The sequence below is a fragment of the Monopterus albus genome, unplaced genomic scaffold, assembly GCF_001952655.1.
Source record: "Monopterus albus unplaced genomic scaffold, M_albus_1.0 scaffold13.1, whole genome shotgun sequence".
NCBI lineage: Eukaryota > Metazoa > Chordata > Actinopteri > Synbranchiformes > Synbranchidae > Monopterus > Monopterus albus.
In genome coordinates this window covers 3016839-3033334 of record NW_018127893.1, presented here as the reverse complement: position 1 = coordinate 3033334, position 16496 = coordinate 3016839, and the positions used below count along the sequence as shown (strand labels likewise).

Sequence of the window (16496 nt, the reverse complement as noted above, 5' to 3'; positions counted from 1 at the left end):
AATGTATAGTATTTGAGTAATAGCTCTCCCTGTGGTGGAGCATGGCTGCAGCCACCCGCCTCCAATCTTAAGCTTGAACTGGGGTCATGGCTACACTTCTGTAGCTTGCATAGATACAGGCACAATGATGAACAACACTGACAGGGAGAGACGGAAGCACTGGGACTGTATGTGTGTCATTCACAAATCTGCTTTAACAAGCAGGCAGGGTAAAATGGTCACCATGTCAAAACCAGCATGCAATGACATCGCTCCCTGGGTTCACAGAAGGAGCCTAATACGCAAAGAAGAAAGCAAAGACAAAAGGGAAATAGTGAAAGAGAGAGGTGAAGAGATGGGAGTGTGAGGGAGAGAGAGAGAGAGAGTACAACCAAGAAGTCTGACCGTCAGTCTGAAGTGGTCTTTATGCTTGCTGTGGACAGCCAATGCAAAGTGTTGGTCACTGGGCTGAGGAAGACGATTCTCTTCATCCAAAATATCCAGGATTCCCATCAGCTTTGCTTCCACCAGATCTGGAAACAATCAATGCTTGTTTTATGATTTTATTTATGTCCAGTATAGATATGAATAGCAAAGGCAATACTCTTCCAAGCACATGCTGAAAACATCTTCCTAACATATCCAAACTGGCAATAGTTCCAACACATAATGCTTGAGACATTTTAGAGGCAGCAATAAAAACACACAAAATCCTAATCAAGCATTTAGGAAGTGGTGAGAGGGGAATCCCCACGGCTATTAGGATACAGAAGTTGCAAAACCACTAAACATTCAGTGTGAAAATGAGATTCATTGGAAATATTTCACTGTTTACTGTTTCTGGATGTGAATATTCAAAGCACAAAGCATGTTCATCAGGATGATCATTTAGCCATACATCTGAATTATTCATATGGCATGCCGTGTTTGAAATATAATCTAATAGCCGAGGTCCTCCAAAAAAAATTTGCATGAACAAGCACCTGTGCATAAATCCTGAGGATTGATGAGTGAATTAATGGCCAACCCAAACGGTCATTTGCAAGTCATCAATGTTATTCATGGCTGTCAGTTAACCTCACACCTGAATAATCACAGCCTTTGAAATACAAATCAGACTGCTTCACCTTGATACGCCGACTACTTCATCCCATTAATTTGAGGATTCATTTGAGGACAGACACAATAAAAAACAAGGAGGTATCATTTTACCATCTTCACAAAGCACAAAAGAGGACAGAAAACCCACAAATACTCATTCCACTCGCTCCCTTCAGACACATGGATATTCCACCTTCTTAAACAATGAGAAGTCATATTTCTGCTCCCACCTCCGACAGGTGTATTGTCACCGCTCTGTCTCGTAGCCATGAGCACATGGAAAGGCTCAGATGGATGCGCATGTTGACGATCTGACGTTACACCTGAACCAGCCTTTGTGGTTCTCTCTCAGTACATCTTAATGTTCTGTAGCACAAGCCCTGAAAGGAAACCTCCTCTTAATGATGTGACATTCCTCCCACCTGGCACGAGTTGCTGACAGGGGAGGGTCATTAGCTATTGTACCTCACCTGGGTCTTCTTGCTGAAAAAGTAGTATCCTTCAAAGTATGTTGCATGTCTGCAACTGAATAGCTTGGCCTGGTAGCTGCAACTTATGTTGTTGTAGCTTTGTTTCCCCAGTTTGGTTGAATTGTGAGCCTTTTGTTTAGAGGAAACTTTGGATATGCCGCTTTGGTTTAGCAGTTATGTGTTAATTATAGTTCTGTAGTTGGCAGCTGGTATTTTGTAAAGACAGCATAGTGTCTGCTTTGTGGAGCTGCAGGACATGTGGCAGTGGACATGTGTTGAGTTTTGATGCTCATTTGGACCTTAACATGTTGGGTACTGTAGGTCAGTTGTGCTCATCTCATATCTATTTCTGCAAAACCCGAATCTACAGTTTTATATTTTGAATGGCAATAATGCACGAAATCCACAAACCCATACATTCAATTTGTTATGTGACCCTTACGTAAGCTTATCTTTGCTAGTTTCTCATTTTTGTATTTTTTAAAATTTTGTATTTACTTTGTGCCTTGACTATTTTCAACAATAACATTTACAGATTTCCAGAGGCGAAGTGACTACCGCAGAGGAGAGTAGTGACAAACACAATCATTGCACAGGGTGTATGGAGGCAAGATGACACAGAGGAACTTACCTATGCAGTCCTGGTTGTCAACATAATGCACCTCACTCACTCCCAGCCCTTCCTTTTGATACAGTTCTTGTTCCTTTACATAACCAAAAGACAAAAAGCATTTTGAAATTGCATGATATGTTTATTTGTTTACATTTTGCAGAGAACATCATTGAAAACAAAAACATCAAACTCACAATACAAGATTCAGATAATGGCAACCTAAATCAGAATTGTGGCACATTTAATTGAAGACCTTGGAAGAGAATAAAATTAAAAGATCACAGGAGAGAAACAAGCCTCACCATGTCCCTTGAGAAATTAGCACTCTAATGAGAGCGTGCACAGAGATTGAGGGAAAACGATAGAGGAGCTCCGTGCGCCTGCTGTACCGCTTCCTCCTGGCTGGTAAAGACTTAAGTTTGGCTTGAGAGTGTCAGGACATGGCAGGTTTCCCAGGATAAAAGAAGTAAACCACACCAAATCACCACAATTCAGATGCTGCTCACCCACCTCTTTCAGAATGCGCTCATTAAAGAACTGCTGCAGTTTCTCATTGCAGTAATTGATGCAGAACTGCTCAAAGCTGTTATGCTCAAAATATTCTAAAAAAGACAAAAAACAAAAAGCAGAAAAAATATTTCAATTAATTCTGACAATGAAACGTTTTGAAAAGCATGTTTTATTTATGTGAAGCAAACATTCTCAGGCAAGAGTCCTGGTGATGAAGTGTGTGTGTACTTAGGGTGCTTATATTAAGAAATATGCTGCACAAACAAGTGTTTCTTTAGTATATTGAGTTCTAACCAAACCAGTACACAGCAACACAATGCAGTCAGTCTGGGAACTTACAGAAACTTGTATGTTCAGTAGGGATTTAACTATACCAAAAACACTTGGTGCAATATTGCCATGATATGTAATAATCATATGTAATATCCTGCTGGATACCGTCACAGACAGACCCACATTATCGGTAAATTCTATCACAATATCGTGAAAGTACGAATGTCGTTACATCCCTAATTTTCAGTTTGTGTTATCACTTAGACTAATTTAGGCCAAGTATACACACTAAGTTAAGCTTAACCAAAACCTCCCATTTTTATCAAACACTAAATGCATTTTATTACCAAACCCAGCGATGTCCAGCACACCAATGAAGTTTGAGGAAGTCTCAAAGGGGAAACACTGGTTTACTCGTTTGACCACATGATCAAAGAGGCGGCTGTACACAGCCTTGGCCAGGGCATCGCGCGCGTTGTTTGCTTGTTCCACCTTTAGAGGCACCCTGCATGGGCACACAAAGTGGGGCAGTGAGAAACTGTCTGAAACTGGGGCATGCAAAGTATCTTATTAAACCCTTCTCTTTTATTTTTATCAAATCAACCCAATTTTCATGTGACAGCAAAAGTTGAGCTGTGTTGATGTGACACTTTTGCTGTATACTGCTGTTTCCCTTCTGAGCTACAGTCATAAACAGTTTTTAAACTCTGCCTTTCAATACCTTCTCTTTGGCTCAGAAAGTAAAATATGAACCTAAAGCTCTCTAATGGCACTTAAACGCCATTTCATTTTGAAATGTTTAGAGGGGTTGATGGACAAAGTGCAGATCCACAGGGGCCCAGAGTTCAACTTAACTGCCCCACCTGGGAAGAAGGTGAATTTAAATAAGGAAAGGTCTGTTTTTTTGTATGATAGAACTTTCTTAAGATATTCCTTCCATCTAGTCCCCATTAGGAATTAAAAATTCTCATCTATTACCAACAGGGAAAGTCTACTTATCATGATTCATAGTAGAGAACAGGTTGGATCTTCTGTTGCATTGTGCTCCGAGTTAAATGTAACAAGTCTCAGAAAACCCACAAGATGCTTGAGTCTATCTCAGTGAGTCATTTTTATTAATTGCAATGTTTCTTATGTGCGCAAGTTAGAAATTCAGTCATCCCTGATACCCTCACATTCACCACCCCCTTACTGTCAATCCCCAAGAATGGGGGGTGGGGGGATGTGTATGGGGCTTGATTACAAAGGCAGGCCCCTCCACTCCACCTGCTCCCCAGACACCAGGACTTTACTATACCACAGCCATGCTCGCCTGCCTCCTCAGACACAGGCTGCATTATTTATGTGGAGAAAACACTTCCAGGCCAGGCCGGCATCTGGCCTTCCTGAAATATTTATCTACCAAACCTGGCCCCATCACTCAAGCACCAGAAGCAAGCAGTGACAGTTGTGCATCATATTCATTGTACTCACCTAAACTAAATGCCACACAGTCATGTATAAATACAGTTTATCAAATAATTCCATCTGTGTATAGTACATTTGTGTAAAATGAAAAAAAAAAAAAAACGAGATAAACTTGGCAGCACTGTCTGATTGTATTGTAAAGCTAAGTACAGTAACAACTGTCTATACAGTGCCTGTGTTGATTAAATTCCACTTTGTTAATCTATAAGGCTTATTAGTTATTTTCAAGTCTATCATGACCTCAGATTGATTTTTCTGCTAAGAATGACAGTGGTTTCAGGAAACATTAAAAAGATTTTTTTTTTCTTCACAAAAGCATTTTCATAAGAAGTTGCAAAAACTCACAGATCATTGAAACTCAAGGATGTTGTTCTTACTTGATAACTGTTCCTTTGGCGCCCCCTGCCGTAGTGAGCATGACTCTGGTTGTGAGGCTGGTACGCAGATCATCCTGGTCCAGACCCAACAGATCAGCACAGTACTCCAAAGTCTGGCTGGACTGATTCTTTAAGACACAACCACCTGAAACATAAAGTAAGACAAACAATCCTAAACACTTGTCCAACTACAATTTGTCAATGTCCATGACACAAAAATACTCGTAATGCTATTTGATTTAAGAACCCCTGGGTCTTGGAGTAGTGAATCACTGATGTAAAAATCATGATTAAACTAACATATTTGGACCATGTCACACAATTGCACATGTATAGTTTTTATATATAAATATATTTTAGTAAGTAAAGAAGTGATTAGAGGCAGCATCAGATGTATCACTCATTGTATTGAGTTTTTAAGTAGACTATTTAATCCACAGTGAAACTGACCAAAAGATAAAGAATGAACATAAAAGGAGAAGGAGAGAGACATTGTTGCCAGGGTAACATAGGTTTTATTTACTGTATCACCACTTGATAATAAATTGTGGTAACAGCCAAGGAAAAAAATCTGTTCCTCAGAATGTCATACTGATCTAATAACTCAGAAAAGTCTGAAAAAGTTAACCAGTTTGATTTGTTAATTTTAAAAGGTTGTATATCCAGTTCTTAAAATACATGCGACAGAAAAAATGACCTCTGTGGTCATCATAAGAAATCGCCAGAAAGTCTTGTCTGTATCTCTAAGTTGCGATATCTGTCGAACCTGAAGAGCTCCCTGTTTCTTCAAAGTCAATGTTGCCCAGGTGCAGAACACCACCGACCACTCTGAACAGGTCCAGCTTCTCCGTGTCATCCAGACCGATCTTCTTCATGGCCAAACACATCCTGATGAAGTCACCCTGGTCGTCAAGAAGAGGGCCCTTCGGAGCACTGTCCTTCAGATGCTGCAAAAGACATGAGCAAGGTAGAAACTGAAAAAAAATGGAATAAATCTGAGTCCAAATTGAATTGGATGGGACCCACCAGCCCACATTGAACTCTAAAATCCCCATGCTTGATGTGGACTTTTAACAATCCACAAATATTTAACAGAAATGTGTTAAAAGAGCCCCCCACCAGCTACACACTGCAAACACACCATCCTGAAAACTAAGGCTGCTCTGCTGCAGAAGATTTTTCTCTAAATGTCTTGACAACCAATGTATTTATACTTTTAAAAACAAGATCTAAAAACTATCTAATATTCTGCAATATCTCTGGAAAGATGAAAGCAGAAATACCAGTAACAGGCATGCAGTGTGAAAATGCCACTGGAACAGATCAGACTCATTAGGAGTCCAGATCATAGTGATAATTAACAAGGGCTGCACAATTATGACTAAATGTACCGTACACTGCTGATTATACTGTGATACTGTATGAGAGACCACCCACAGATATTGTCCTGATGGGAACAAATATTGACTGTGACAATGAGAAATACACAATAATTGTGCAGCCCTGTATTGTACAGAATGGCTGAAAAAAGCTGAATAAGCAAACATGCTTTGTTTAAATATCTGTCTAAACAGCACTCTGTCCCATGGCAGGTACAGAGAGACAAAGATGCAACATGCACTCTTCCTATTTCCTGTTCACACTTCAAACAGCAGCATGTAAAATCAGAGTGTCAGTGTTTACTTTAGGAAACAAATACAGGATAGAGAGCAGGGAGCACGAAACCCTGATAAGAAAAGAAACCACCCTATTGTCCTATATATAACAGGGACACAGATGCACAATGAGTTAATTAGCAACATATTAATGACACACAATGTACAACCACACAGCTTATAGTCCATCCATAATTGTTCCTATTTAATGTTATAGATTTAATAAGCACACATTAAAGACCTTTTCACATTTAGTATACTATATAATTAAGCCCTTTAATTAATTGAAACTGCAGTCTAAAATATTGTCTGTCGCAAATATAAAAAGGGGAATTAGGACACAGAAACAACGTTGCTTTTCGGGCCCAGCATTCTGAGAGGAAAATACAAATGACATGTTTTTTAAAGTAAGTTTCAGTCATTGCACCTTTTTTTAATGTGCTAGGGTAAATAAACCCAGTAAATCTATTAACTAAGAAATGAAATCACCACCACTATTTCAACTGAGTTTCCTGAAACTTTAATTTGTATATAAGGTGACAGTATTCTATCTATGAAACCTACAAGTGAAAAGACCATGTCTAATTGTCCAAGAGAGCAAAGCGCAACATGCCACACATATTCTTAGAACCATTTCATGATATTAATTACACATCTCCTGCAGGCTTTGTAGTGCAACCCAACAAGGGAATTTTTTTTGTTTGTTAGTTTTTTTTATATTAATGTTACATTTAATTTATCACATAACTGGAACTAATTTCCTGGGATAAAATATTCTTATTGACCACTTTCTGCAAAGGACGTCCTTGAATGTGGTCTGAGATTTGTTTTCTGTTTTATCCTTATTTATTACTGTTGGGGAAAGCAATACTGTATGTGTCTAAATGAATTATTGCACAGGAAAGAATCCAAAGTATTACATTACACTTTTTCTGCCTTTTTTACTTGACATAAAACGTGTCACCACACAGCAGGCAAATGTAACACAAATTCACAAGTGAAAATCAAAATAATATCCACAGCGAGACAACAGGACATTACCTCAGGACCTTTGCGGTTTTGCATGATTTGTTTATCGGAGTCCTTAGTGGCAAAGTATTTAGTGCATCCTCGGTTCAGGTACTGCAACAGAGAAGGATGATCATAGAAAACATTCAGACATAATTAGCATTTTGATTAATTACATTCAGACACAGTATAACTGTATTTTTTTCACTCTTGGTGGCAAACCTGCTGGGGATATTTCTATTGATTTTCATTATCCAAGAGATTTACTCTGTTGTCTTCCACCATGGCTCCACAGCTGACTAGTAGTGAATTGCACAAAGTAATTACCTCTGTTGATGTGGGTGTCACCTTGGGGACCTAACATAATGACACTGTGATAAACATCTAAAGGAACTGCTCGAGCTGCTAGTTCTTCCGTTAAGATTTGTGTTGTAGAGCATGTAGGAGAAAATAACAGCCGGGATAAACACTTTAATGCTCTCTGACTTTGCCCCTGTTGAGTTGATAATTGCGTTCAAAAGGGACAGAATTCAGTTGTGAAATTTGTTACTGTGGGGAGTTTGATTTCACCTGGGAGCACCTTTTCATTTGCACCAAGGCATTAGTAAAAATAAGCTCAAGTGACATCTAGTGGTGTTCAACAGAACTGCCCCTCCATGCACACTGCACATAAAATGATTTCAAAGTGATGATATCTGCTCCTTTTTCAAAAACAAAGACAATTCGTCAATTATTTCACTTTGCAGCGACACAATGGAGATGGTTTGTGTATTAATTTTATCTTGGGTACCAATGCAGTATCTTACTGTATGCGTTCTTATTCTGAGAAACATTAACACTCCGGATGTTGGTGTCCACGTAAGCCTTCCTACCCTGAAGCTGTCCGGAGAGTCCAGGTGCAGCTTCTTCTTGATGTCCTCAGGCGCTCCGGCACACAGCCTGTAGAAGATGTGGTAGTTCCTCTCGTCGTTACTTTGCATGCAAATCCTTGACTTTTCTAGCAAGTAATGGGAGACAAATCCACCTACAACTGCATTCTGGTAACACAAGAACATAATAAAAATACACAAATAATAATACGTATAGATTATAATATTGAATAATATTAAAATAATACGATTTTAAAACTCATGGTTCATATACAGCAAATATTACAAAAAACAACAACACAATAAGTGTTGATCCATTACCTTGTCATTAAAGTGAATTTCCACAAATTTTCCAAAGCGGCTGCTATTATTATTCCGGACTGTCTTTGCATTTCCAAAGGCCTCGAGAAGGGGATTTGCTAAAGTTTGAAATGGGAAAAACAGATTCAGGATCACACGTTCTCCGAAACAGAACATATAATATTAATGCATTTTTAGGGTCTTAATGTATTACCTTCTACAATTCTCTCATCAATATCTTGACCACTTCCATATGTTGTGGTCAAATATCTACAGGATGGAAATGAAATCAGGAAGACAACAGAAACAAATATGTACAGTACCTCACAAGAAGATGAAACTCTTAAAACACACACACACACTAAAACTCATAGTTTAAAGATGTCTACACTAGCTTTCATTTTTAAAGCTGCTACAAGTGCTCGAGATATGGCTGCAGTAGCAACAGTAATGTCAATATCTTCCCTGTTTCATTTACAGTATATCTGTATTGTTTGACATGACCCTCCACCAGATGTTGACAACAAAACAGAAACCACGTACTGTGCAGTATGAAGACCAACAGCAAGAATGAAAGTTCATTTTCTGATTAACTGCAGACTACATCCAGTTCACTGCAGCTTTTTATTTTTAGATATTTGCAAGGTATTAGGTAAAGCTCTCATTGTGGTTTGTGTACAGTGGTGGAGAGGGGGAATTGTTATTTGAATTCCCTGAATTCCAAGGGAGAGGACTGAGGGTAAAGGGAAATGTGGAAGGGATGCAGAATGATCCATGAGTTCATACCTGAGAACAAACTTGGTGTTTTCAGTCTTTCCAGCACCAGATTCACCAGAAACTATAATGGACTGGCTCATCTTTAGAACCTTCATGTCCCTGTAGGCTTTGTCAGCTGAAAAGAAAAAAATATCACTGATTACTCAACTGTCTAGCATAATCAAGGATCAAATTATGCATAAAGCAGTAATGCAAATTTTCAAAGTGCAACTGATGTCTTAAAAAATTAGTGTGACAATCTGACAAGTGTTGAGGCTGCTTCTACAGAATGACACTGAAAGTGACTGCACATTAAAAATAAGCTGTGTGCCTTATTAATTTTCCTGTTTGATCATTCGTTTCTGTTAAATTTGAATTATTTTTTACCAGTATTTTACATGTATTTGTTGCTTTCTGTGTTTGGATGTGTTTATGTGTTTGCAGCATTTCTAATGCTGTGAATGTCTAGTAAAATAGATGTCATCTTAATTTGCATGTTTTGTTTATTTGCACGTGTTCTGCTAGCTGCAGTACATTGTGCTCTAAGGGACAGTGTAGATAAAGGTTAAAGAGGGACAACACCAGAACCTACTGTATTACAAAAGTACAGTACAGTATCGAGTTTTAATAAGGATGGTTTCAAACATCTTTTAAGTATCATTACTTCAGCTTGCAGTCATATACATCTAGTGTGAGAAGGTGTGAGCACTCACCTATAGCATAAACATGAGGTGGCATCATGCCCAGGGACTTCCCCTGGTACGACTTGATGGTCTCAGGGCCATACAGTTTGGTGATGTCATAGTAAGGATTCACAGCTATCAAAATATTGGCCACATAAGTCTGTAAGACATATTAATATGAGTAGGTCACTGCATTTAGAAACAAGTTAATACATAGAAGAAATAGATATAAATTACTGGATGACACCAGAGGCAAAAAGGCTCCTATTGAAACCTTAACTGTTTCCCCATCTTGCTTTTCCCATTTAGCAGCTGTCCCTCATTTTCAAGATTGCATTTGCCAGTATGACTCTGTGACCCCTTTCTAGCTTCCCTTCCCTCTTTACCACCTGGTATGTTTCCCTCAGGGAAACAAGGACAGGGATCCTGTCTACCTCTGCCCTCCAACCTGTTACTGTATCCCCTTATGAATGTAAAGAGGCAGCTTTAGGCCATAGCAAGAGCACAAACACAAAGGCTTTATACTTGAGTTAATGCAGACAAGTATAAAAAAACATACATAAATGTGGTCTTTATTGTACCGCACTCTGACATTGTTGAGAAGAGTGGCTTCATTCAAGTACATGAGACAACCTGGAAACAAGAAAAACCAAAAATCAAACAATTAAATGAATTCTTGGGGGGGGGAAGCCATTGTTATGAATGAAATTACTTAAATGACACTAAAAAGACTTACAGTTGTCATCCACATGCTTGTTGACATCATCCTCTGCTGGGAAGACTTGGCTCATTGGTGCAAGAAAGTTCTGTTACATGAACAGTTTTCATATTATAACATTCAAATAACATTCAGGACAGACAGACAAGCTACAGTACAAAGTCTCTACTTAGCTACAGTACAAAGTCTCTACTTAACTCCACCAACTTGATGTACAAGATTATTCAATTATGAATTAATATTCTTTGAAAAGCTTATGACAAAACAAATTTTAATAGCAACTTAAAAAGGGAAAACTAATGAAAGTTCATGGAAAACCAAGCAAGCATGTATCAACACGAATCATTCATAATGCTTAAATATCACCGTAATGACGTTTGGTGCGACATGTTCCCAGGCTAAATTAGTTACTGATATTCTTGTTCTGTTGTTTAAGAGTCTGAGTTAATGGAAATAAGCTCAATGGAACAAGCCAGCTGTGAGAGAAACAAGGGGAGACATGGCAGGGTAATGAATAATTTGGTGGGTAAGCAACAGGATCTGAACACCTGAATGAGTGAGTGTGCAAGGTACAGAAGAGAGGATGGTGATGTTGATCTGTGCTGATCTTGTGGGAACCAATCAAGTCACTGTATTAGTAACAATTAAATTCCACAACCACCATGTAAACATGCCCTACAGTATAACAAGGCACTCAGACATGAATGGCATGATTAATGCAGAACAATGACTGTGTCTGATTATTCCCTATAGCACATCACTACAATAAACTTTTTTTCTTCATTTACATGTTTGTTACACACTGCTTATACCAGTGCACCACTACCTGGTTGGATCACTGGGACTCAGGCTAAGGTATGATGCATGGTTTATTACCTCAAACAGCCTGTAAGCATGAGCACAATTTGCTTTGTGTGCCTGATACAGTATATTGGCTCAATGTGGACAAGCCCATCCACAATAACAAGCATGTGAGAAACATCTAACCAATAAAACTGACAAAAAAAGGAGAGACGGCCAGGCTGAGGGCTGTGTACAAAGCTGAGGCGCTAATGAGCTCTGCAGTAAAAAAGGCACTCAATGGGCCTTTCATTCCCCTACTCAGTGGGACAGAGTTTATGCCTTGCAATATGGCATAAACAGATGATGATCATTAAAAGTTCACAGCTATTCCAAATGTGATTATCTTCAAACTCATTCAAATCTTTTCCAGATGAGTGTAGTAAAAATTTTAATATTTAAAAACAGACAAAATAATACTAGCCATGGAATAGGGCTGTTTACCTGTTAATATTAGATCTGCAACAGACCTGACAGGCTTTATGTCACTCCTCAAAGCTTATTTTCCATGGCCTTTGGATCATATTGGAGTAGACGTGTCTCCTCTTTTATCCTCATCTAAAGTTTCACTGTCTGTCTCTTGCCCTTTATTTTACTTTATTTTTATGGAGCCTATGTGAAGTACTTTGGTCAACAAGTCAGTTAAAGTACTTCACATATATAGTTGAAGTCAAGTTTACATATTCGTAGGCTAATGTCATTAAAACACTTTTTTTTTACCACTGTTGTTTTGGCAAGTCTGTTGGGACATGCACTTTAAGTAATTTTCCAGCAGTTGCTTACAGATAATTATTTTACTTATAATTCACTATATCACAATTCCAGTGGGTCAGAATTTTACATACACTCAGTTGACTGTGCCTTTAAACAGCTTGGATAATTCCAGAAAATGATGTCATAGCTTTAGAGGCTTCTGATAGGCTAATTTACATCATTTGAGTCAGTAGGAGGTGCACCTGTAGATGTATTTTAATGTCTACCTTCAAACTCAATACCTTTGTTTGGCATCATGTGAAAATCAAAAGAAATCAGCCAAGACCAAGGATAAATATGTGGACCTCCACAAGTCTGGTTCATCCTTGGGAGCAATTTCCAAACGCCTGAAGGTACCATGTTCATGTTCAAAGGGGGTGATTTACTACAGAAGGAACTGGAGCATTTCACAGAATAGCTGGCATCATGGGGAAGGAAGATTATGTGGATATATTGGCAGCAACATCACAAGACATCAGGCAGGAAGTTAAAGCTTGGTGGCAAATGGGTTTTCCAAATGAACAATGACCCCAAGTACACTTCCAGTGCTGTGGTAAAATGGCTTAAGGACAACAAAGTCAAAGTATTGGAGTGGGCATCACAAAGACCTGACTTCAGTCCAATAGAAAATGTATGAGCAAGGAGCCCTACAAACCTGATTCAGTTCCACCAGCTCTGTCTGAAGGAATGGGCTAAAATCCCAGTAATTTACAGTAAGAAGCTTGTGGAAGGCATCCCGAAACATTTGACTCAATTTAACTAATTTAAAGGCAATGCTACTAAATATTAACTGAGGGTATGTAAACTTCTGACCCACTGGGAATGTGATGAAAGAAATAAAAGCTGAAATAAATCTTTTTCTATACTATTATTCTGACATTTCACATTCTTAAAATAAAGTAGAGATCCTAACTGAACTACGAAAGGGAATGTTTATAGGATTAAATATCAGGAGTTGTGAAAAGCTGAGTTTAAATGTATTTGGCTAAGGTGTATGGAAACCTCCGACTTCTGTTCACACACATATGTACTGTAACCCATGAGTACCAGCTCTACCAGTCCCAGAGTCCTGGTATTATGCATGCTTGTTCATTGGCATTGTTTACTGGCACACAGAAGACATGTTGACATGACAGTGAAGGTTTAACTAATAATAACGAGTGATGAATTCCATCTCACTTCTTCAGTTTCAGAGTCCTGGTGCTGTGCACATTTACTTGCTGTCGTACTCAAAGAAAACAGAGCCGTCTTTAATGTTACTGGAATCACATTTGATGACTAGAAAAGCTTAACGTGAAAATGGTTTGTACTTTAGCTACCAAAATGTCATAGGTGAGAAAGGTCTAGCCATCAGTTGTAGTAAGAACACTTCAAACTAAACAAATACAGAGGCAACTGCTAACAGTGCATGTCTGTTGTAAACATCAGAGGCCTGCTAGCTGGGGACATGGTGACGGCTCAGGTGTAACAGGTGGCTTTTACCTCCTAATGAGCAGCTCTCCCTCTAGGCAACACTATCAGTGTACCTGCTGCTGCTCTCTTTATTTATTCATGCCACTATACGTGTGGTCTCTCATGTTTCTCACATTTTACACATTGCTGTGCTGTCTAACTGAATTCACACTTAGGACAGACTGCAACACAATTGTAGAAAATATATGTTTTTGTTTCTTACAAACTGCTTTTTAATTCTTCCATAGGACAGACTGCAACACAATTGTAGAAAACATATGTTTTCATTTCCTACTAAACTGCTTTTTAATTCTTCCATGAAAGTCTTGTATATGAACTTAGCACTAACAACTAAGCACTTGTCTACATGTTGAGTACTGTAAGGCAAAAAATAGCCAGTTTAAGTAACCCAGTCAGTAAATGTGCAGTTCTCACATCAACTTGTATGAAAGCAAAACAATCATCAACATTACTACTACCTCAGCTCCACACCCATTTCTCAGTTGGACTTAACTTGTGCTACAAATGGAAAGCTGGGGTTTGTGTATGCACCTGTGTGTTTATGAGTGATGACCCACCTTGCCCTTATGGGTCAGTGGTTCTATGGTGAGCGTATCAGCTCCTATGTCAATGATCACACCCAGCTGGAACCCATCAGCGGGGTGGGGCGCCCATACTGGCTTCCCGTCCTCCATGGTTTACCTCCAGTCAGCACAGCTACACAACTAGGAAAAGGAAAGAGGCAAAAACGGGAATAGACAACATGACTAAAGTAAAACACATATTGTGGGTGTGTTAAATTGATATGCAAAGTACTGTACAGTTTAACATTTTCCCTGAGTACATGAAACAAGCAACCTGCTTCTCCTAATGCCTTTTCCCCAAGACATGGATGGCCACACAATATGTATTAAACATTTTCTGCACAGCAGCAGAGTTGAAAAACAAAAGTTGAGATATTCCTGCAATCCTGAGTGAGGATAACACTACCTCAGGTAGAAACTGCCCAGCCAATCAATCTCTTTTGCAGAATTTCAGGTCTGCACTTTGGACTTTGTAGTATCTGAGCTAAAGAATGTCAGCCCAAGGCTATGCTATCAAAACACAAAATTTTAGGGCTTATTTTGTGTTTGTACTGGTTCCCAGTTGGTTATTGGAGGATTTTATGTATTACATAATTTTAGTCTTGGATGTATTTTTGATTGTCTGCAACTTTTTCATGCCACCATTGCCAGGGATCCCTTGAAAAAGAGGCTGTAAACCTCAGACAGATTTTTTTACTCGTAAAAAAAAAGGTTAAATAAAATTAAAAAGTAAAATTAGGTAGATTAGTGAAGTAGTTACTGCATACTGGCTGTATACACTTAAATCACAGTTAGCCAATTTCTGAGGCCTAAAGCTGAGTGTCAGTATACAGTATACAGTATGTAAGCCACATTTGAAATATGATGGTAAACCCAATAAAATAATAAGTTAAACTAGTTGTACAAGAACTGTATGGCCAAAAATGAACACTGACTGTACTGTACATTAACAGTTCATCAAGTGCTTTAATTCTGGATATGACAATACAGGTGTGTTACACATTTTAACAAAAATAGGATAATTTAGGAAACATCTATGATTGTACACATCTTGCTGTTATAAGCTATTATTCGAAATAACCTAACACTGTAAATGAACATACAGTATGCAGAACAGTAAATACAACATTCTTAAATAACCACACACCAAGAAAATTCAGTCTATGCTAGTCTACTGCAAACACAGTTTCATACAAGATGCATGTCTTCCTAATATACAGCACGTGCTCACTGAACTAAGAGCTTACAGATCTGCATGCTGTTTTTAAAGAAAACCTCCAAACAATCTAGCATATCACTTAGGGTGATGGCCTTCAGCCTTATAGTCTACATCACAAAGCAAAGATATCACTAACTGCTCTCAGCGAAACTGAGGCCAGTCCCCCATGAGTAACTCTGACTTTGCACCCTTAAATCCTCTTAGTATTTGACCCTAATCCAGCCAGAGAGGTGATGCATCAAGTGAGATCCAAGCCCAGTTGTGGGACGGTGCAAATTAGAAAATTGTCACATGTGAAACACAGAGAGATGTAGTGTACATAGAGGAGGAAACAAATGAATGGACACTGACTCAGAGTTAAAGCAGGACGCACAAACACACCTCTTGTTTCCTGTCTCTTGTTTCCTGTTCCCTACCAGGCAAAAGAGACATGGAAAATGCACTGGATATTGAAATCAGCTCAACAGGATTTAGAGAAGCATTCACAGAGGTCGCATTGTCAGAGGTCTATGGAGAATCATGCTCGGAATATGACCGATTTGGGGGTTTAGTAGGGGTGTGCAGACTTTGCAAAGGAATGGCAACATGTCAGAGATAGTAAAAGTTACCATGTGAGATGGCAGTTGAATGAAAACCAGGCAAATAAATAATTCAACCACGAGAATATGTTGGCCTTAGTAAAATTATTTAGTAAAGCAATGTTTCTATTAGAATGTCATACTAGTTGGTCATTCCTCCTGTGTTTTTTTAAGCAATCTCATAATTACAGTAGGTGAATTTAAAAGTATCCCCACACGCTACTAACGGCACTAAGCCCTTTATAAATAAGCCACAACTGTAAGGGTCTGGCAGCAAACCAACAGCAATGC

At 38.7% G+C, this 16496-nt stretch overlaps 1 protein-coding gene across 2 annotated transcripts in view; it reads right to left on the bottom strand.

Moving 5' to 3' along the window:
* Positions 1-16496, bottom strand: part of myo6b (myosin VIb) — a 41578-nt gene that overhangs the window by 24873 nt on the left and 209 nt on the right. For both annotated transcript variants that reach the window (XM_020591178.1, XM_020591176.1), the window contains exons 2-16: positions 14403-14549; positions 10798-10867; positions 10621-10694; positions 10092-10221; positions 9409-9514; positions 8837-8892; positions 8644-8741; positions 8326-8490; positions 7487-7567; positions 5557-5737; positions 4791-4935; positions 3294-3451; positions 2674-2765; positions 2182-2254; positions 385-512 (exon numbers count right to left, since the gene is read on the bottom strand). In XM_020591178.1, the coding sequence (XP_020446834.1) occupies positions 385-512; positions 2182-2254; positions 2674-2765; positions 3294-3451; positions 4791-4935; positions 5557-5737; positions 7487-7567; positions 8326-8490; positions 8644-8741; positions 8837-8892; positions 9409-9514; positions 10092-10221; positions 10621-10694; positions 10798-10867; positions 14403-14519 (1674 nt within the window). In that variant the 5' untranslated portion in view covers positions 14520-14549. The remainder of the gene's footprint in view (positions 1-384; positions 513-2181; positions 2255-2673; positions 2766-3293; positions 3452-4790; positions 4936-5556; positions 5738-7486; positions 7568-8325; positions 8491-8643; positions 8742-8836; positions 8893-9408; positions 9515-10091; positions 10222-10620; positions 10695-10797; positions 10868-14402; positions 14550-16496) is intronic.